The sequence below is a fragment of the Bombus vancouverensis genome, chromosome 16 (assembly GCF_051014615.1).
Source record: "Bombus vancouverensis nearcticus chromosome 16, iyBomVanc1_principal, whole genome shotgun sequence".
Taxonomy (NCBI): Eukaryota; Metazoa; Arthropoda; class Insecta; order Hymenoptera; family Apidae; genus Bombus; species Bombus vancouverensis.
The window spans coordinates 7,009,990-7,032,957 of NC_134926.1; the positions used below are offsets into that span (position 1 = coordinate 7,009,990).

At 39.0% G+C, this 22,968-nt stretch overlaps 1 protein-coding gene and 1 long non-coding RNA gene across 3 annotated transcripts in view; one reads left to right on the forward strand and one right to left on the reverse strand.

The window, feature by feature from the left end:
- LOC143303772 (uncharacterized) overlaps positions 1-22,968 on the reverse strand; it is a 129,549-nt gene that overhangs the window by 20,072 nt on the left and 86,509 nt on the right. The gene's annotated exons all lie outside the window — the stretch shown is intronic.
- The window catches only part of LOC117154408 (adenylate cyclase type 6), an 88,689-nt gene that overhangs the window by 13,283 nt on the left and 52,438 nt on the right, over positions 1-22,968 (forward strand). For both annotated transcript variants that reach the window (XM_076625569.1, XM_033329363.2), the window contains exons 2-4: positions 2,094-2,254; positions 15,892-16,152; positions 18,714-18,872. In XM_076625569.1, the coding sequence (XP_076481684.1) occupies positions 2,174-2,254; positions 15,892-16,152; positions 18,714-18,872 (501 nt within the window). In that variant the 5' untranslated portion in view covers positions 2,094-2,173. The remainder of the gene's footprint in view (positions 1-2,093; positions 2,255-15,891; positions 16,153-18,713; positions 18,873-22,968) is intronic.

Below are 22,968 nucleotides of genomic sequence, written 5' to 3' on the forward strand. Positions count from 1 at the left end.
TTTGCCTTTGTATTTTCATTGTTCCCTTTTAACGCCTGAAACAGTTCACAGAGTGAAACACACGTTGGCCATTTTCATTCGCTTGCAGAAGTAGCTGCCGCTGGCGGGAGGCAATCGCGCGTGAAATTGCTCTGGCAAATTTGTTTCTGCTCGAGAGGGGGAGGAGGGGGGGAGGGGACAGTGAGAATTGGCGGGAAAAACCGGCCGACCCATTTCCGGCGAACATTGCGAATTTCCGAAAGCGAAGGGTCACAGTCGACCCATCCTGCGAAATCATTCTCAATCTCGTTGCCTGGAAGATTTCAGGATTTTCATGGAAATTCAACGAAAAATCCTGTTTTTCTTCCCTCCTTTCCAAGTTTCGAGTCAACGATGAAAATCCAATAGGATGTTTACGCGCGCTATTGTTTGGACGCAAAGTACTGCCAGTCCGATCGGGCATTCGATACGTGGAAACAGCACCGATGGATCTCTCGATTCTTTGAAAAACCTGTTAGCCTGCTTTTGACCGGTTTAGAAGTTTTATAGCACGTACGCAGTGAACATTGAAAACACGGTAGATTGAAAAAGTTCCGGGACTAATGTCATTAGGAGCACAGCTTTCAAGGTAAATGAAATTTGATTATTTGCTATTCGACATACGTCTCCTCCTACACGAACGTTCTACTTCTCTCTATGTACAAATTCTGTATGTAACTGCTCATGTAAGCGTGGAGAGTGCGCGTGGTCCTCCTTTGAAATTGTCTTTTCTCCTCGTCAGTTTCTTCGTTATTGTCTTGACTCGTATGGGCTGCAAGGTGATCAGCGACTGAGGTACGATGCTGCGGATCATGAGATATTTTAGACGCGAGAACTACGAGAAGAATGGCGAAGAGACGGACTTACGTAGTTTTAGGTGGAACCACCTGGTAGAACATCTGGTGAAACCACTAGAGCCATCTAGACACGGTACGACGATGAATGAGAGTTACAGAAGTTCTTCTGAGATTGTATTTAAACCAGCCGTCATGTTCTTCCGAATCGTTTCTGCATCGTCAGAACGCTGCTCTCTTTCAGTGCCATCTTGGGCTTAGGAAGAAGTCAGCAGAAGCAAAATCCGGGCGGTAAGCCGGGTCTCAGGCAACCCATCGACCAAGCGTCAAATAACTGAGTGGTGAGATCCGGGAGGTGTCAGTCCGATGAAAGTGACGGTCACAAAATCAGAAATGGGAACGACGTTGGTGGTATATTTTTATTCAAGGTCACTGATTCACTACGAATTCGCGCCATCCGACAAGACCGTAACTGGATCATTTGATACAGAAGCACTTGATGGCTTTTGAAAGGAATTCGTAGAGTCAGGCGGGACACGTAACAAGAGCGAGAATGGTCTCTTCTGCATGGCGATGCTCCGGCAGACTATAATCGTTGATTGCCTTGCAGTTTGTTGCTAGAAAATCGGTACACTGATTAACCACCCACGCTACTCCGCAGATTTAGCTCTTCGCTTCACTTCATCCCGTTTCCTACGTTGAACGCGTCACCGTGAAAGGACAGCGTTTCGACGAAGTAGGAACAATTCGGAAGAATGGAAGATTAATCGGCTCTGAACAAGCCAACTGCTATGACTAATACATGAGCGATCTAAAATTTGTGTATATGCGTGTAATATTATTGTCACATGACCAGAACAGCCAAAAGCCATTAATAAACACACGAAATGGTCATAAGTAATACATCTAGTAACATTTCACACTTTCGTGCGAAGAAAAACAGGAAGGAGGTTAGTTAGCATAATTTGTTATTAACTTATTTCACTATTAACACAGAAATATTGATTCATCAATACGGTATCTGACGTTACATCGTTCGAATTAACAAAAATTATTAATTAACTCGCGGAATAATTAGATCTATCGTGTCTAGTGACATTGCACGCTTATCTAGGGGAAAACAGGAGAAAGCTTTCAAGCATAATATTTACCGCGAAATCATTTTCTCGAGAGAACCTAGCGAAAGACCAAAAAAAAAAAAAAAAAAAAGAGAAAAAGATAAAGAAATGTTTGAGTTGGGATGCAACGTGCGGGAGATGAAAATATTTTTCTGGTTGACAGGAGCAAGATGGAGTAGCGGAGGACGGCGTTGAATTGGTCGGAAGAGTTTTTCGACCGACACAGGCAGAGAAAGGGACGATATGGAGAAATACGGCGTCGAGTTCCCGAGGCACGAGTGGAGCCACCGCCTCAGCCTTCGTGCAAGTCGAAGAAGTCACCAGGTAAATCATAAATAACATCCGCGTTTACTTTTCAAAGCCTTCGTCCCGGTTCCTTTTACGACTTCTTTCCTGTCTCTTTTTTTCTTTCTTTTTTTTTTTTTTTTATTTTATTTCGGTTTTCCGAGCGAGGAAACAGATCTCCGAGTGTTCTCAACGCAGAAAGATTTGCAGAAACGCTTAATGTGGCGGAAAAGTTTCTCAGAATCGAAGGTTCATATTAAGAAAGTTGGCTGAGAACGATTCTTCGTCCGACCACACGGAACATTCAAGCGGCGGAAAGTTACATTTGCTCTTTGATTGAGAAACGACTTTACTGTCCCCACCCACTTTACCTTTAAACTTCTTGTTTACCTCTTTCCAAGGAAACATCCTATCTCGGACGGTTACCGTGTAATATTAGGTATCTTCCACTGCGTTTCGTAACGTGTAATACTAGGTGACTGTGAATTCCTGGATAATTCTAACGATGTAGATGCTAGTCACGACAATTCTCTAAACTGAATCTCAGGGGGGCCGAATTTTAGACGTAACATAAATCCTAACTGTCGAAGTAGATTTTACGAATCTTATGCGACAAGCTCGGACAAGTTTCCTTAGAAATCGAACTGAAATTTGAAATTAAACGAGAAGAGTAAAAAATACGAATAACGCTAGTTTCACGACTGGTTGAGATATTAACGAAAGTCCCTATATAATATGTACATAAACAAGATGGAGACTGTCGTAGGGTATCAAGAAACGAAGTTATCGTAGAAGGTAGGATAAGCGAAGTGGCGATAAGCTGGTTAAGAGTTTTGGAAAAAAAGCGTAAGAATATAGGTAGTGAACTAATTGTGTGCCAAAGACAGATACGCGATAGTATACACGTTAATTATAGGATAATGTATCTGTATAGGTTAAGTACAGGATAGGATAGGTTAAGTGTTATACATTAATTAGCATATAATATTAGTATGTATAGTACGTACAGAACTAATTGTAAGCCAGAAACGAATACGCGATAGGTTAAGAGAAATGAAATTATACGTAAAAAAAATGACACTTCAGCATAAATTTAAAAACAATTGCAACACGATGTACGAAACAGATTAAGGGGAGAAGAAAAACGACGCGTCAGCGCCATTGCTATATGGTAATTCGCGAAGACGTTGGAAAATCCCTAGACTAGTTATTTTTCCTGATCCAGAGTCTACGCTTGTAACGAAGAACGATGATTTTGCGAAACGTCGGACGCGAGGTTAAGATTAATCGAGGACAGAGATAATCGGCTTAGATCGATTGATTAATTCCGCCGGCCTGTGTCGACAATAAGAGCCAGGTTCAATTTTCGTTTCTCCTTAACTGCACTCGTGGCTCGCGAACGCGATGTAATAACGCGCGACAGTGCGTTTCACAAGGCGAGCGAATAAACTAGTGAATAATGGATGAGCCAACGAAGCGTGTCGCGCTCTTTAGAACGACGGAAAACAGGGTTACTCTATTACGACCGCGATAACCTGGCTACGGTATGGCTGTTCGTTGTTTATCGCTAAATTTGTTCCTGCAAACTGACGCCGGTTTATTTTTAAAGCACGTAGCGCCTCGTTTACACCCATTGGAATCGTCATGTTGGCGATTCTCGCGTCGATTATGGCTGACGAGCACAAGCACCACGACTTCTTGCGTTTCAGAAGCTTGGAGGATACCACGTCCAGTAAGGGACACGGTATATCAGTTTCGGTCTCGTTGTCTGTATCACAGTTGACCGAAATCGAGACTCCTCGGCGATGAATCATCGTGTAGGGGACTCGACACTATGAAATCGATACGATCCGTCATTTTGCCGAATGTAGGGAAAGGCAGCGCGAGTGAAAGAGAGACAGATCCGAGAGACGGCTCGATGAAGCGAAACATATCAGCTGGAAGATGTTGATGCAACGATGGAACTATTTTATTTTCGATTATTGTTGAACGAAACAATCGCCGATGCAATTGCCAGGCGTTCCCGATTAGAACAAGACCAAACGCGTTGCAACTTGCAGCATATTTGCTTATCTAGTGACATTATACGTATACGTGCAAACGCGATTTAAACTACATCGCGTTTGGTCTCGTCTTAATCAGAAAGATCTCACGAATAGCTCGGTAAAACTTGAATCGAAGAAAAATTAAAAACAGGAAAGTATCATCGTTGTCTCGTGGGTAACTATTACTTTCTTCATGGACAATTGAATTCGGATCAGGTTACGCTACTCAATCGTCGAACTTTGTGTTCCGTCGAAGGGAACATTAGGGGAACTCCCTCCGGTAATGGCGGAGACGACCTGTCAATTACGGGGAACAAAAAAGCGAACATTTAGATACTACTGTATCACTACGTTTATCGATATAGTCCTTTCATCGGATAACGAAAGATGCGTAAAAATCTAGCAGTACATCGTTTTTTTTTGTATTTAGGGAAATGAAAGATCCTGCGAGTGCCACCGAATTTTCATTTCTTAAGCTACAGCGCTTCTGTAGCGATTCTTTTCACTGATGAAGTATTAGGTTATTCGATTAGGGTTAGCATTAAGGTTAGGTTACCCTAGGCTACCTTAGGTTAAGTTAGGTTAGGTTAGAAAGAGTCGACGGAGATATGACTCTACGTTTCTTGGCTTTGTGAAGCTTGGAGATCGTATGCAGCTAAAGCCGTGATAATTTAATATGAATCTCCATCGATATAGCGCTTTGTTCTTCGAAGAATCAAAGAAGAATTGCTCAGCTACTGAAGAATCGATGAAAACCTATTACGTGCACGGTGTGTCGATTATGATATTTCATATAAGACCAAGAAATCTGTCCAATCCTTATGAACGAGAATCATCGTATTTCTGATTTAATGGATTGTAAAAGATAGCTTTATCTTGTAAAACAGAGCCTCATTTGGGACTTCGAAATTGACGAAGTTCGTCACGAGAATTTGCGAACCAATGCGACGGAAGCGATTCTCGCTAGATGCGACTTCGAGCGAAGATAACCCGCGGCATAGAAGTAAAATGCGGTAGTTCTCGCGTGATTGAAAAATTCCACCGACTTCGCAAAGAAGAGGAGCAATGACAAAAAAAGGAAAGAAAAAGATGACACAGAAACAATTTGCTTAATGGCGTTTGTTCATTCGCCGATTAATCGTAAAAGTGGCTATAATCTGTCTGCCTTCACCGTGTACGTCCTTTTCGCATTAAAAGATGAAAAAGTGGCACGACTGTCGCCACCAGATGCGAAGCAGTGGAAAAATTGCTCGGCCGGCAAGTGGTAAATTAATTGTTTTGCCTATCGAACGAGAAGCGCCGTGAAAGATTCGAGTGACTCCGTCCGCCACAGTGATTCGAATGATTCATTTGCATGAAAATATTCGGCTGGTATTTTACAGCGGCGACAAAAAGTATCGAAGAATGTGCGCGTTTGCCAAACGCGGCGACTATTTCAACGAGCGATTATCACAGCAGCTCCACCGCACGATCTACCGCGTAGCCACCGCAAACCCGAGCTTTCGTTTCGCCACGATATTGTTTAACCATTAAACTTTATTATTTCGCTCGCGGTTATTTAACTAGGTTACGAAACGTCGTGCAATTTTTCGCCGATTTATGCAAACACGAGCTCTCGCTGGGCAGAGGAAGGTTTTCAGAATGCGTTTATTTTACTATTTTTCGCGGAATGCGAGGTAGTACGTTTTGTTTCAGATCGGGCTGTATATTCTTTTCCTTTTTCTGCTTTTCCTTCTCTTTCTCTTTCTTCTTCTTTTTTTTTTTTTTTTTTTAATACTCCACGTAATATTAGGTTTCATAAATTTAACGTGTTTCGCGTAATATGACACCAAGGTTTTTTTTAAAAATTAAGGCATTTCGCATAATACGGATCGCATAATAAGATTTAATTTAATATTAAATTAAACGTAGTATAGTACAGGGTGTTTCAAATTTCAAGCATTTCGCGCAGTATAATATTAGTGAGATTTTCTTCATTTAGATCGTTTTACGCACTACGAAATTTTTCGTTAAATTTCCGGTATCTTAGGTAGTATCAAAGCCTCTTTAAAATGCAACATGTTTCGTATAGTACGAAGACGGTTTTAAATCTAAGACCACCCTTCACGTAGTGCTATGTTGTTTTTAATCTACCACTTACGTACAGTACGTACGATCTTGTGTTACCTTAACGTGCCATTTAAACGATAATTCATCGTGGCGTAGTTATTAATATTTATTGCCTGTACAACGAAATAAATGCAACTATACTTCTGTTTGAATTTATAGCACTTTGCGTAATTACATCGCGAACGTTATTCACGACTGGCAGAAATAAAATTTGAAATTCGAGATCGATTCCAGACTATGGGAAAATTCGAACGTGTTGAACCGCAGCCGATGAATAATTCATCGCGTATAATTAATCGAATTCGCTAAGTTGTTTCACGCCTGGAGGGATGGCAACCGCCTCCTTTCAGTTTCAAAATCTCCGCCCTCTGCTTTATTAATATTTCGGCCCGATGCTCATTAATTATTCATCGGGGATTCGTTCGATCATCGCGATTTATCGCGACACCAGATAATCCTCCACCAGAAAACCTGTTATCATAGGGTATTATTTTAACGAGAACGAAATTTATAATTGACACGCGATCATCGCCATCATATCCGACATTACAACGCGTTAATAGCGGATACGACGAAAATTCAACCGATTCGAGGGTCCTACGTAACACGCAGTTTCCATTCAACGAATTTCATGGTTAATGATTGCACGTGTTTTCGAAAACTCGCGGTAAATCGCTTCTCGAGCGAAATAGCAATTTTATATAATCTACACCGCTGTTCAGAAATATTCGCACATTTGCCGAACTCGCGAGGAACATGGCAATCGATTCACGTTGTCAGGAAGAACAAACGTGACAGTTGATGCAGATCGACTGTCCGATCTTAAAACTCGTCTTAGTCAACGCGACGAACCTTTCGTATAAAACATTCGCAACCTTTATGTCAGAAATGGGGGAATAAGAGGGATGATAAAATGTCCCTAGAGAAGCATCGGCGAATATCTAGGGAAGTAGAAAGCCGAAGACAGGGGAAATGCGATAGGAAACTTTTTGTCACGCGGCAGTCGCGTGTTCAGCTTTCCATGAATTGTCTGGAAATTCCTGCCGACTGATACGTTATCGAAGTTTCCACGCGTGCAATCGTGCACGATTGCACGCGTGGCCGACGAATTCAGCGAATGTTTCGAGCGCGGTGAATTTCATCGGGGCTTCACCGTGAAACGATAACAGACTATTAGAAGACTGCACATGTGTAGATTCTCTTATCACTGGCTGTTGATTCAATTTTCAGTAGCGTGCAATCTGAACAATAAAAAGCGAAAATAGACCTGCCACTCTGCCGCACGTATAATAGCAACCTAACCAATAAATGTAATGCGCTTTGAGAACATAAGAAATATACAGGGTGTTGCAAAGAAAGAATTCGAGGCTTCGGGAGTTTATAGTTACAGACGGCGGAGCTTCGATAATCCGATCTGATGTGAACCTAACCTACCTCGGATAATCGAAAAGGAAAATCAGAAAATGGAAAAATAATACGAAATGAGTCGCGCATTAAAATAGTACAAAATCGTTTTGATAATGTAATAACGTACATGTATCTAAGTTTATTTAAGTATCTTAAGTAAGACGGAAAGTTTGATTAACCGTCTTAACAATTCCTCACTATTTTTCGTACTCTTTATGTTAAACTTTCGAGAGAAGTTACGATAAAGTTTAAAATACATCGAGTAATGCGAAACTTTGGTTAAACGGGACTCGGACAACTGAGACTCCATTGTATTGTACAATGTAGCAAAAAGATAAGGCAGCTAATTACAGAGTGCAAACTTTTCGAGAAAATTTTCTAACCTCTTTTGCAACAAAGATACGACCCGGTCCAGTTGCTACGATTACCGCCATGTTTGATTTTCAACTGTTGGACGATGTTTGTCCCCGAATCAAGCGAAATTATTCTTCTTAAACTGTGAAAAGAACATCGCACAATGGACGAGGAACAAATATAAAGCGAACCGGCCTCTGTTCCAAGTTAAAATAAATAAAAGATATAGAACAGAATTCATTTCGTTCGAAGTCGTCGTATTTGAAAAGTCGAATATAAAAATTCATGGATCTGACTAATTCCTGATCAAACGTATGTAAATTGAATTTTCTGGAGGAAAAAAAAAAGAAAAGAAAAAAAACAAGATCTCGAACGAAAAATGTTCCAAAACACGTCTCCCTACTTCGTGTCACTTTCGTATGAAAAGTGCAATGTGTTCAAACAGAGCTAATCCTCGTCGAATCTCGTCAAATCCAAAACAAAACGTATCGGCTGGCAGGAAAAAATAATACATTTTTCGAACATCTCCGTGCTTTCATAACCTGCCAAGCGAATATCGCTGTCAATCTGGAAAAAAATAAGGGGAAAAGTCACGAAATTTTCGCCTGTCCGTTTCGTTTTCAATCGATGAATGATAGGGGAGTTTTATTGCGCAAGAACGACAGATAAAGATGGTTTAATGGCCAGCGACGAGATGGTCGAAACGGTGGATGGTAACAAAAGAACAGCGAGGCCAATCGAATTAACAAAATTCCTCGATGTAGCGACTAGGAGTACGGCTGACGAAGTGGCGGCTTAATTCGAGCAGCCGAACGGAAATAACAAGCTTTATGGAAGTTTATCGACCAGTCCAGGCAAGATTAACGAGTCCCTGTTGCGAACTGCTCCATGCAATTCCTTTTGCTTCGCCAACAAAATCTAGAAATTCCTATTTTCTTACTTTGAAATATTCGCTTCACAAGCGAATGGTAGAAATTGGAATTTTCCAAAAAATGCTAAAAACCTGAATTTTCGTAGGAAAAATCGTGCAATTTTTGGTATTTTGTCACGTTGGGAGGAGTTTCGCGGGAAAATTGTAGAAATCTGAGTTTTGAGTTTTCGTACGAATAATCGGGAGATTTCCATTTTGGAATATTGAAAAGTCTTTCCTCCCCTCAAAAAAAAAAAAAAAAAAAAAAAAAGAAAAAAATAGTAGAAATTTGAATTTTTACATACAGGGAAAAAGGAGGGATTTGTATTTCGTTATACTGAAATCTGTTTCACGAGGGAAGAGTAAAAATTTGGATTTCGATATAAATTTCCGTAACATCGAGAAATGGGAATAATTTTGGCCTGTATTAAACAGTTTATGGTACATTCTATTGCGGGATTTTGAAACGTCCAATTCAATGATATTTCTCCCTTTATGTAGATTTTTTTTTCTTTTTTAGGGCTTTAAAGAAAAGCGTTGGCGAATATTTTAATAAACATGTGTATATTTCAGTATATTGTGCAGCATATGAATATGTATTCTAATGGAAAAAATAAGTTTTCCTGCTACTGTTGAATTTTTAGTTTAGAGTTTCGATTACAAAGAATATTTAAGCACAAACAAGCGTATGTGCTGAAACAATATATATCTGTCGTAGCGAAAACAAACATTCGCCTTGTCATTTATTCATTTTTAGGGAAATTGTGAAATCTACTCTTTGACGAACAGTAAGCAGGATCTGACACGAGATAAAAGTGTAAAAGAGAAAAGAAGAATGGAGAAAAAAATTACATTTTCTATCAAGATGGATATTTATCGGTCTGATGTTAATGCTATGGTTGTTGGTGCTATGAAAGTGCCATTTATCTGTTTCTTCTACATTTTATCTTCTAAATTAAATTCTAAGATTTCAATTTTGCTCGGGGCCCCGGGGTTGCAAAGCCCGTACCTACCGATTACGGTAGGCCCCCTGGAGGTTGAAATCGTAATTTCTTTCTTTGATTTTCTGAATTTTTATTTTGCAATTTTTAAGCAAATTGTAGAATATCAAAGCAGGATAAATATTTAAATAAGCCTATCTTAAACGTTGCATATCGAATGTCTAATATCAGATATTAAATAACAAATTAAATTTCTAATATGAAATATTGAATCAACCGATAATTTGACAGTCGAAATTTATCGCAAATATTCTCCAAAATTAACTATTAAAATTATGCTAATGTGAAAGAAATTTGCCGATATCCGGATAAAATTTATGTATATTATATAATATTAAATCAAATATTAAATTTATGTATTAGAATTTATACTATACTATATATACAGTATACATATACAGGGTGGTCCATTTATCTTTATCACCTGGAATATCTCGCTTTTTTTTTTCTTTGATAATATTTCAAAATATTTCAGGCACAAGTTAAATAATTTTCGGGACGCTACAATTTGACACGACTACATTTTTCGTAGGTGGATGCGTAGGAAGTATGCGAAGGTCATTGTTGTCTTTTTAAATAGAACCATATGTCGTTTAATATATGAGTGGACCCAGCTGGACATTAGAAAAAAATGTGTTCACTTGTTTATGTCGAAAAATTATTAGTTTAGCAGATATTTTACCTTCAATTTGTGAAATTTAACGTGTGAAAGACGAAGATAAAGCAAACACGAGAATATCGTCTGTCGTGCGTTAAATTTCACGAATTGAAGTTAAAATATCTGACAAACCAATAGTTCTTCGACATATAATAAATCAATACATGGTTTTCATAGGGAAAACCGAGATGGATCGACTAACGTATTAAAAGACACATAAATTCGTTAGAAAGACACATCGGTGACCTTCGAGTGTCCTCTACGCGTCCATCTACGATGAGAGCTAATAACGTCGAACTATGTCAAATTCAACTCGTATCCAAAGCGTTGTTTAATATTAACAGAAGCAAGCGAGATATTCCAGGTGATGCAATTAAGTGGATTATCCTGAATTTTTAGAAAAATGGTAAAACTTAGCAAATATTTGAACGAGCATACACCGTGTCACACTGTATTTAGAAACCTTAATCAGTCAATAAAACAGAGTTATTTCATGAAAGTGACTAACTGGCGGCAGAGTGGAGTTAAAAAATCCTCATTTCGTTTAACAAGTCGATAAATTCCCCCTAAAGAACTATTCACCGTAAGGGAGATCTTAATTACGTCGAGAAGTTTTCCGGGATGATAAAACGAGACTCGACGACGTTAATTCAACAAACGACCCCTCTATGTTGTTTCAAGCCACCCGTTGGTTTGCTCACCCATTTCATTTCCGATATAGCGTTTGACGATTTCAAGATGAATATTTAACCAAACATAACCTAAAAATCAATCATCTTCCGAAGTACTCTTCTTTCTTCTTTTAAAGAAACTAGAAGTTTCTTTGGTTTTCAGTTTTCTAGATAGACGTGTAGTATCTGGCCTAAGGATTGCGAATTGCCAGGAAGAAAAACGCATTTAACCAAACATAACCTAAAAATCGATCATCTTCCAAAGTATTTTTCTTTCTTCCTTTAAAGAAACTAGAAATTTCTTTGGTTTTCAGTTTTCTAGATAGACGTGTAGTATCTGGCCTAAGGATTGCGAATTGCCAGGAAGAAAAACACATTTAACCAAACATAACCTAAAAATCGATCATCTTGCAAAGTATTTTTCTTTCTTCCTTTAAAGAAACTAGAAGTTTCTTTGGTTTTCAGTTTTCTAGATAGACGTGTAGTGTCTGGCCTAAGGGTTGTGAATTGCTACGAGGAAAATCAATCGATATCAGAAAATTATAGGTTATAACAATGGATAACTGTCTTTAATAACCTTGGATGGAAGGTTTAATTTTTAATTCGTGTTATTAATATCGGCAGGTGCGTGTAGCAAGTGGAATTGAATTATGTAATCTCGTGGCTGGTAGCATTTTACATAAATATAATTATTTATATCGTTAATGCTATAATAGGCTGGAAAATGAAAAATTGAGTAATCTACGGAAGCAACCTACTCTTACCTTGTACCAACGACCCCAGTTAAAGATTAATAATTCATTCATCTAAAGATCGCCAGGTTTACAGGTGCATAATTAAAATCATATTAGGTCCGGATGATCATATATTCATGTGGAAAGACCACGAGGCACGTAAATTCCGCTGTATTCATTTTTTAACGCTGCATCCTACGTGAAGACCTAAACAATCAATTGAAACTAACTTATTCAAAATTAGAGGGAAAATAATGACTCTAGGCAAAAATAAATTGTACCGAATGTAGAAATACTTTGCCTAGAAATTACAAAATACCAAACTGCCAAAATGATCGTAGGAATAACTCTGATCGATTGTAATTGCAATTTGATCTGAATCGAAAGGAGGAGCTCCGTTATTAAATGACCAAATTATATTCGCTGTTGACGACAAGTGGCTGTTTCGTCGACCATGTAAATATTTATTGCTATTATTGGTAATTTAATACAGGGACCGATAACAAAACCGCCTAGTCCATGTTCAGTTGATCCAGATTCATTTCGAATTAGGTCATGTGTTTATAATTAATTTTGTTCCGAATTACAAAGCTTTGCAATTTACTTTATGCTTACTTAAATAAAGCGGATAAATCGGTCACATAATTATTCCATCGAAATTATAGATTCCCAATCAATCACTATCGTGTTTATGGTTATGCTTGTTCGAACAAAATTTTGGCTACGTACATATAGCTGGTTAAACGCATTTCAAATTATTAATCGTCAGCCTGGAAACGATCTTCGATATCTCAGACGGCTTTTTCAAAAAATTTCCAAATTCGCCTTCGAGGGATAAACCGCGCAAGATTTTTGCTGTTCGATTGGGGAAAAAACGTTCTTCCCTTGATTCGAGCATTTCGCAGAAAGATTTCGACGAAAGAGAATCGTTAGCAGCAGGATCGATAAAGCCCGGGATAAGACACGTTGAAAGGAGCAGAAGTGAATAGATGGGGCTTCCATGGCTGATTAGGTAATAGAAATTTAATACGACTCGGACGTCGTTCGTCCTTCGCCTTCCAGCGTGCATTGATTTCAACTGATACATTGGAAAGCTTTCAGCTGCCTCTGCCATCCCACTTTGTCTACCACACAGTCAGATACTTCTACTGTCACCACCAACACGGAGACAAAATTATTCACGAGTCTCTAGATTTACTATTTACTGGATGGTCAAAAAATTCCAATGACGCAAAGTCCAGTCCAATTTCTGAGCTCTCAGCTTTCCATAAACAAATACAACGCGATACAAACAAGTTCTAATAGCTTTTCGTAACACAAAAGGATTGGTACCAAAATCGATTACGAGCAAAAATGTTAAGCAGCTGAGAGATCCCGTCGATTGAACGCAGCAAAGCGAGTTTGGACGACGCGCTAAAAATGGTCAGAAACAAATTAAAGTGACAGTGGAAAATGGAACGAAGCGAAAGAGCACCTGCTCTCGCTACAAACCCCAACAACGGTTTCTTCAAAAATCGCGCGACAGACACCGAACGGTGCAGGACTACTGTAACGTAATCGCATGGTCCAGCGACTCGACTGATGTAAACTCGGCTTTAGGTTCGAGAATAGGACGAAGACGAGAGGTTTCGGAAACAAATTTTCGCTTTTTCTCCGTGACTAATGGAAACTTCATTTCTGGAAGCGCCACGTGTTAACAGAGTCGATTAACTGATCGTAAGGAGGAGGAGTAACACCCATGGGGACCCGTGTCAAGAAAACGCGACGTTAGGCGAACTTCCGAAAATCAAGATGAACCAAACACGTGTAAACTGTCTTGTCTCGTGAAAGTTCACGACCACCTGTCCATTAGCCTGACAACTTGCAGTCACGTTTCAACAAGGCGCACACGATAACTCCATTTAACTAGAAGAGTTGGCACGGTTTCCCATGAAACAATTTTCTCTCTTCGCGCGATACGGTGTTCGAGAGGCGGCAGCACGCAGCTTATGAAAGTTCACCTTGAACATTCCCCTGGCGAAGCGAAAACAAACTGGAGCGTCGAAGAAACAAGCAACAACAGAAAGTGTTGTTCCTCTTCTCCACGGGGGCTCGAAACAAATGTAATACATTTAAGAATTTTATTACTCTGCCTCCTCCGTCTTTGCTACCCCTCGCACGTCTTTCTTATCTTTCACATATTTTCTCTTTCTTTCTTTTCTTTTTTTCTCTTTCGTCTCTCCTGAAAGACAAACTGGTATCTCACGCACCCTGGACCTAGCACCTCTACCATGTCTCAGAGATTGGAAAGCTTGGAAACTGAGATCTCCTCTTCCCTGGATTTAAGAGGAGATTTAAATTCCTTATACGATACTCTTCGACTGCAATTCTTTTCCCTCAACTATGATCTGCTGCTAGAAATCCAGATGGTCTCTTATCAATTTTTTGTGACTCGGTGTGTTCAGTTGGCGATTGGACTCTTTAGAAATTGTCTTTGCCCGAGAAGAATCGGAAATTTCCATGTTTCAATTTTCTCTCCTCTTTTCTGTGTTCAATAGTTTGCACTCCAAGTTTGTATTATTCGTTAATTAACATATCAAATAAATTAAAATTTTTAATGACAAAATCCGCAATCACTTAGTTGCCAATCCAATAGTTATTATCACATATTTGTATTGTTGATCTTCATCGAGGTGCACTTGGAACATAGTACTACGAGTTTGCCAATGTATTTTTAAATTTGATTCATTAAACATTCAGATTTTCAATAAATGAAATTTAATTTGTCGACGAGCAGTATAACAAACTGTAGACAGTCATCTACCATACACAATCACGATTATTGAGGTTGACTGACAGAGGAACGAGTGGATGAATTAATAATAGAAAAATATATCGAAATAAGTATAGGTATAAGTATAATTACAGGTATAGTGTATGCTGATCCAAAACAGTGTTGCAATACAATAGAAGAAGATTGATTGGGAGCACGTTCATATATTTATAGCAAAGGACATTACTAAAAAGTCAACATTGTAGCTGTAGCTGAAGGCTACAAGAAACAGTAATAGAAATCTATTATAGCTCTTTTCTTTCTAGACCTTGTAACCCAAAACAAAATTTATATTCAAAGGTACAATAATATAGACCTGTCCTTATTTTCAATTTTTTTTTCACTAAATTCTATTCTCTTTGTAACAAGGGTCTCCAGGTCATAGATATATAAAAGAAAAAGGGCATAGAGTTTTTCTTGAAGTAATTACTTCAACAACCATATATTCCAATTATAAAGCGATGGATTAACAAATAAATTAGCCAGAATCAATTGGATGACGTAACAGGCTAATCCCACCAACTAGAAACCCACCTCTGCATATGAATATAACTCTTCAACATAAATGAAATTCAATCTATGCATCTCTCTTCCTTATGTAAATAACAAAAATTTACCAATTACTAAATTACTAAAATAATACAAACACTTATGCAAATTAACAAAATAGAAGATTCAAATACTTTAAACCATCCTATCATTCATCAACAGCATCACGTCCTAATTCACCATTCTTCCTAATTCCAGAACAAACCCGCCTTTCCACGTGGACATAACTTTTTAACACAAATAAGATTCAATTTACGCGTGGTCTTCTCCATGTGGTCTTAAGTTGTGGAAGATCCAAAGGTGTTAGACCCTTCTAGCCCCCATTGCTTCAACCATTCTTCATCCAAAGCATCGTGTTCATCATCCCCAATCCCATCATGTTCATCATCCACAAAAGGTAACCCAGTGGAACGATTTGATTTACAGGGCGAGGTGGCTACCAGATCTGTAACCGGGTCCGTGAGAAGCACACGAAGATGGGCCAGCTTGCGACAGCACGTGAGCAACAGCGACGGTGGCAAGCCGAAGGTGGAGCTGTTGCTCGATCCCCCGGGATCCAAGTCCTCGACACCATCTTCTCAACCGCATACACCCAACACTCCTCGAACTCCTCATACACCGCTGAGGAAATCCAACTGGGAAGTGATCGAGCACTTCACTGGCGCGCCACGTCCCTCCATCGTCACGGTGAGCCCTTGTACAACTGGAATTATACCTAAAAAAGGTAGCTTAACAGGTTCAACGAGAAGTTCTTCGGTGACACATGTTGCTGTTATGACACATGTTTCCTTTCTCGTTTTTTGTGTGTGTGTGTATTTCTGAACAATTCAACTGGTACGTTCTAGCTATGTTTCAAGTGAGACCTAAGATGGTAAACAAAGTTTCTTTTTTTTTTTTTTTTTTTTTTTGTTATGGAAAGTAGAGATTCTTCCATATGGAAAATGTTAAGTCGGAAGATCCTGCTTCTATCTGAAATGAATTCTTTCGTTCCTAACGTCGATAATAATAGAACAGACCCGAGCGCAATCGATCAGTCAGAGCGCGTTGTTCAGAATATGGTTGAAATCTGAAAGATTAGAAATGTGTCATCCGATAATCGTAGTGCGAGTTGGAATCTAAAGAAATTTCTATCTAAAGGAAGAAGACCAGTATTTTATAAATAAAAATTCGACGTTACTCTTTCAACAGCTCGATATAAATACATACAGTTTGATATAACTTAGCATAGTTCATCTTCCTATTGCCCTGCATTCTCATTGATCCATGTACATATGCATGTGCATTTACATATACACTCACACACCCAACCTTATTTAATCCCCATTTTCTATCTCAAACCTAATCCAATCTACATCTATATCACCTGTATAGATGTATTAGCCTTGGACTGAGTCTTTGATTAAGGAATTTGAATATACAGATTCCCCAAAGTTTCATAATTAGAAACACTATCTGGTTGTTAACTATTATATGTATCATTATACTAACTATTACATATATCTTTTCCTTTTTTATATATTGCTGAGGTTGAGTGGTAGAAGAACGAGTGGGTGAATTTGTAATAGAAAAATATACTGAAACAAGTACAGGTATAAGTACAGGTATAAGTATAACTTGTATAGATGTTAGCCTTGGACTGGGTCTTTGATTAAGGGATTTGAATATACAGATTCCACAAAGTTTCATAATTAGAAACACTATCTGGTTGTTAACTATTATATGTATCATTATACTAACTATTACATATATCTTTTCTTTTTTTTATATATTGTTGAGATTGACTGATAGAGGAACAAGTGGATGAATTTGTAATAGAAAAATATACTGAAACAAGTACAGGTATAAGTACAGGTATAAGTATAACTTGTATAGATGTTAGCCTTGGACTGAGTCTTTGATTAAGGGATTTGAATATACAGATTCCACAAAGTTTCATAATTAGGAACACTATCTGATTGTTAACTATTATATGTATCATTATACTAACTATTACATATATCTTTTCTTTTTTTTATATATTGTTGAGATTGACTGATAGAGGAACAAGTGGATGAATTTGTAATAGAAAAATATACTGAAACAAGTACAGGTATAAGTACAGGTATAAGTATAACTTGTATAGATGTTAGCCTTGGACTGGGTCTTTGATTAAGGGATTTGAATATACAGATTCCCCAAAGTTTCATAATTAGAAACACTATCTGGTTGTTAACTATTATATGTACCATTATATTAACTATTACATATATCTTTTCCTTTTTTTATATATTGTTGAGATTGACTGATAGAGAAACAAGTGAATGAATTTGTAATAGAAAAATATACTGAAACAAGTACAGGTATAAGTACAGGTATAAGTATAACTTGTATAGATGTTAGCCTTGGACTGGGTCTTTGATTAAGGGATTTGAATATACAGATTGCACAAAGTTTCATAATTAGAAATACTATCTGACTGTTAACTCCTTGGCTGATAACCACGAGTCTGACTCATGGTAAAGAATTTTTGTGCCATAAGCGAAAACCACAAGTCTAAAAACACTATTTGTCCTCAAACGTTGTTTATTATTTCACAATTCCTTTTGTAGTCCCTAAATATACATGTCATAAGAAGTATACATCTTTTACCAGTTCGGGCACACGACTGAACAGACGGATGGCACGTTCTTGCTTACTATGGCTCGCGCGATCGGCAGATAGCGTGTAGGCCAAAGGCTGAACTATTATATGTATTATTATACTAACTATAGTGCATGCTGATGCAGATCCTCGCTCTTACAGTGTTACAATACAACCGAAGAAGATCGATTGGAATCAAGTTCATATATTTATGGCAAAGGGCATTACCAAAAAGTTAACATTGTAGCTGCAGCAGAGGGCTACAAGAAACAGCAATAGAAATCTATCGTAGCTCTTTCCTTTCTAAACCTTGTAACCCAAAACAAAATTTACATTCAAAGGCAGAATAATATGGACCTGTCCTTATTTTCAATTTTTTCTTTCACTGAATTCCACTCTCTTTGTAACAACGGTCTCCAGGCCACGGATAGGTCAAGATAAGGTGTAGAGTTTTTCTTCGAGTAATTGCTTCAACGTATACATCTATATCCACGTTTATTTTTTCCTTTTTCGGTGACTATCTCTCCTAAACTGACAACACTTTCTAATTCCAGAAAGCCAATTTGTATGCACGTTGTGACATCGGGAACGGGTACTACAATAAATTGTACGCTGCTTTTTGTCGACAGATGAGCAGGGGATCAGAGGTGGGAGTTGGGCTTAGAACCGGGAAAGAGCCGACACAGGAGGCGAGCGTTAACGCGACGATAACTCAGCCAGCGAGGAAATGTGCGCTCTGCCGTTTTTTGAAGTCGCTGTGCGCCTCTCACCGCTTCAAAAACTTGCAGGTAAACACCTGGACGAACAGAGTGAAAAGGCAATTGGAATAACGAAGCATCCATTTTCGCCGTCGTTTTTCTTTTTGTCGGGGAAAATTCAACCTCCAACCTTGCGATGGAAATTCTCTCTCTCTCTCTCTCTCTCTTTCTCGAATGAGTGAGAGAGAGAGAGAGAGAGTTGTCGGATCGTGTTATTGGAAGGAAAGCACAGCTGTATCGGACGTTGCAGAAAATCTGCACGTAAAACGCACATAAATTTACAAAAGTACAGCTTCTGATACGGAACATGCGCGAGGTGGACAGAGCTACGACTGGAATATTGGGTTGGCAACTAAGTGATTGCGGATTTTGTCAGTACCACCTAATGACAAAATCCGCAATCACTTAGTTGCCGACCCAATAGTAAGGAAACGATAGTAGGAGAGGGAAACACGAGACTGTAGGTAGCTGAATGTTAGGAAAATTAGGTATTACGGGGCTATAAGATTATGCTAAAGACAGGTGTAACGCGGTATCGATGTAATACGATTTGCGTGCTATTTCCACGACCACATCGATAGTCCGAGTAAGCGAAAGACGAATTACAGCAGAAAGAAGGAATCGGGGTATTTTCGTTGGTCGTCGGAACATTTTGAAGCATCCTGTACATCAAACATTTTTCCAATCTGCTAGATAAATAAAAGTGTAAAAAAAAAAAAAATACAACGAATAACAATGAACTACAATGGCTGCGTTAGTTGAAACCACTGGATCGAACGAATTTCGAACGTTCAAGTAAAACAACCAACGAAACAGCTAAAAAAGTAAAAACAATTAGAAAATTGCTGGGACTGAGAAAATTGTCGGAGAAAATACAGGAAACAGAAGTAAAACGTTGCTGGCGATATAGAGACGATCGTGACAAGGTGTGGTTGTTTTCTGACTAAATTTCAACCACTATAGTAATGCTGCAGTCGCCTAAATAGGAAAACATGAAATCGCGCAACAAGTTTGCGCGGCCAGAGAATCTGAAACTGTACGGGGCTGTTCGCAGACAGTTGCGCAACTGCGGTGCTCGTTCCTCTTCCTTCCTGCCATTTCTCGAATCGGATCTGTGGCGAACGATCGAGTTGCCATAAATTCGCAACTCGAGTAGAATAGTCGTGAAAATGGCGAAAAGTTTGACTACGTGGTTTCACAGCCGCGAATTGAATTCATGACGATCATTGACGATTTCAATAGCGTTTGCTTCTTTCCTCCTATCGACGAAGCTGCAACGATGAAATTATCGATAGTTAAAATACACAGACGTGATATTACGTCGAAGGCTTTTTACGCTTTGAAGCATTTTTCCATCGAAATAAAAAATAATTAAAATCCATAAAATTGCCATTGCACGATGATCATTCGGATTTTTAAGTCAGTGTCAGTGAGAAATAGTTCGCGTGCAATTGTTGCGAATCTTTAATTTTTCATTTTTTCGTTTTTAATTTCCAATTTCTAATTCTCGATAGCCACTGGAAATCGAATTAATTGACAATTATCAGCTTCTAAATTGTATCTCGTTATTTCCGGAGAAAATTCGTCGATGAAACTGTCGTTGACCAGAGTTTGAATATAGACACGCGACACTATGTTATTTCCCTTATGCTACGCTTCATAACGACTACAGTCAGTGCTATATTCTGTGCCGTTGATAGCATGGTATTTCTTAATTTTACTTTACCGACCGCTAGCGATTCAACAGCACACGCACGTCCGACCGGCATCTCAGGCGCGGATTCTCCCTGACGCCGGCTCTGTTTCGGTTTACACTCTCCAATACCATTCTTTTCGTCCATCGCGAGCGGACAGTTTTTCAAATTGCTATAAAACCGTGGCAGCTTACGAAGCAACGCGATTGACGCGACTGAGCAAGGTACCTTAGTACTAAATAGCAAATTACTGCTCGGATAATGAGAAAGATTGTCGGTGACAAAAGCCGATTAACCGGTCGGTAAGCGTTAGCGAGAAATACCGATTAATCGGCTATCAGTCGGTAAGCGTCGGCGAGAAATACCGATCAACCGGTTATCGGTCGGTAAAGTGTTAATTTTCAGAACAGTCGTTCGTATTCCTATCGTTTCGTTATTTTTTGCTGTATCAACGGTGTTTCATCGAATTTTACTTTTTGTTTTTCTTAAAGTAACGCTATATGACGTTTTATTAAATACAACATTTATATAGAACAGAACAACTATTTTATATATAGCATAATATCTCGAAGCATTAACGAACAGCGCTCTATTCTCTTGTACATCTGAAACAGCAATGAATTTGTTTTGTTGCACATCCATTCATTCATTTTCTCCTCCTCCTATTTTCTAACATTTTCCATCTTTTTTTCTCTTTTCTATTTTCTTTTATTTAAAAGAACAGCCGATAATAGAATCGTCAGTGGTTGGAACTTAACCCTTCGCACTTCCATGTCGAGTGTGACTCGACATCAGTTTTTATCTCGGCAGCTCCTTTGTCGAGTCTCGCTCGACATTCTTTCGGTCACACCTTTTTTTGCGAAACGTGCGAAAGAAACGCAGCAACTCTGCTGCTGGAAATTGTTTCCAGATATATCATACGCTTAAAAACTACAAAATTCAATAGAGCGAATAAAACTGCTATTTAAGTGAATTTCTTTGCTCCTTCGTTTATTTAAATTGTCTTATTCTTTAGTCGAAGTAAATTTAAAATAAAACACTCAAAAACGTTAGGTGCTGCTGGCAACGAAATTGAAATAAAATTCAGAGTGCAAAGGATTAAGAATCGGATACAACACTGTACGATAGGAATTCTTTAAATTTTCAGCGCAACACCGCAACGTATTGGGTTGGCAACTAAGTGATTGCGGGTTTTGTCGTTAGATGGTATTGACAAAATCCGCAATCACTTAGTTGCCAACCCAATATTTCCCTGTTGCTTTTCAACGAACATTCGACGATGAAACGTTGCGCGATCGGTTTCCAAGCGTCACACAATTGGCAAAAAAATTAGCTCGCAAGCGAAACAGATGGCGGACGTCGAATCGATCGATTATCAACTCGTGACGTTTCAATTTTTCCATTTGTGGATCGAGGGGGGAATTAGTTCCAGCGGACCAGGATAATGGAAAATACGCGTAGCACGTCGTTGCAGATTATAAGCACCGATGATCACCGGTTCCGCGAATTACAAAATTGTTTATTCTCATGGATGGTCCTGCTCTTTCATGTTGCTGCTCGCGTTTGTAGCTCGTGGCTAAAAATCGCTGTTTGCCCGCCGGTGTTCACCGCCAGCACCGGATCAGATAATCCGGTTGAAATCGCTGCATTATGAAACATCCGCGTAATTCCTCTCTGCAAATATTGTCCGATGACTGTGAACCTCGTGTTACGTTCTGTAACACCGCTTTGGCTTCTGCTTCGTCACAGCACCACGAATCCGATTATGGTGCACACCTTTTCCTTGTATTCTTCTCTTCTTTGTATTCCAGCGGTCGATCAAAACGATAACTAGTTACCATGCAAGCTGATATTTATCGCGATTTAGGTTACGTCTCAGTGAAATTTGATCCGCGTCACGCAGCTACCTAGCCTTCTCCTTCGAAACTCGACTTCTGCCGCGTCTAAGTTACATTTCAAACATTGGGTCGGCAACTAAGTGCCACCTAATGACAAAACCCGCAATCACTTAGTTGCCAACTCATAGCTTTCGCTTACATCAGCGAACGAAACATCGTTTTCGTTACACATTAATAATTTGTCAATAAAACGTTATTTACTCGATGTGCATTGAATTTAATCGACCTCTGACGTGGATCGTCAAAGAACGATTGCACATCTAAAGAAACGTCGATGCTATCGAATGTTCTCAATGTTAGAAACGCGTTGATATTTCCTGTTTGTGAAAAGTGTGGAGAACGTAGCGTCACGCTACGATGCTCGAACATTTTCAAAGTTTCTCGGACATGCAGCGTCGCGTCAACGCTACTCGGGTCAAACTGACCCGAAACCATAACACACGTCCCTAGCAATCCGTTTCCTTCGGTTACGCCTGCTTAATCCGAGCTTCAGATCGCAGCTGATCCTCGAGGCTCGAGAGCTCTCGATCCTTG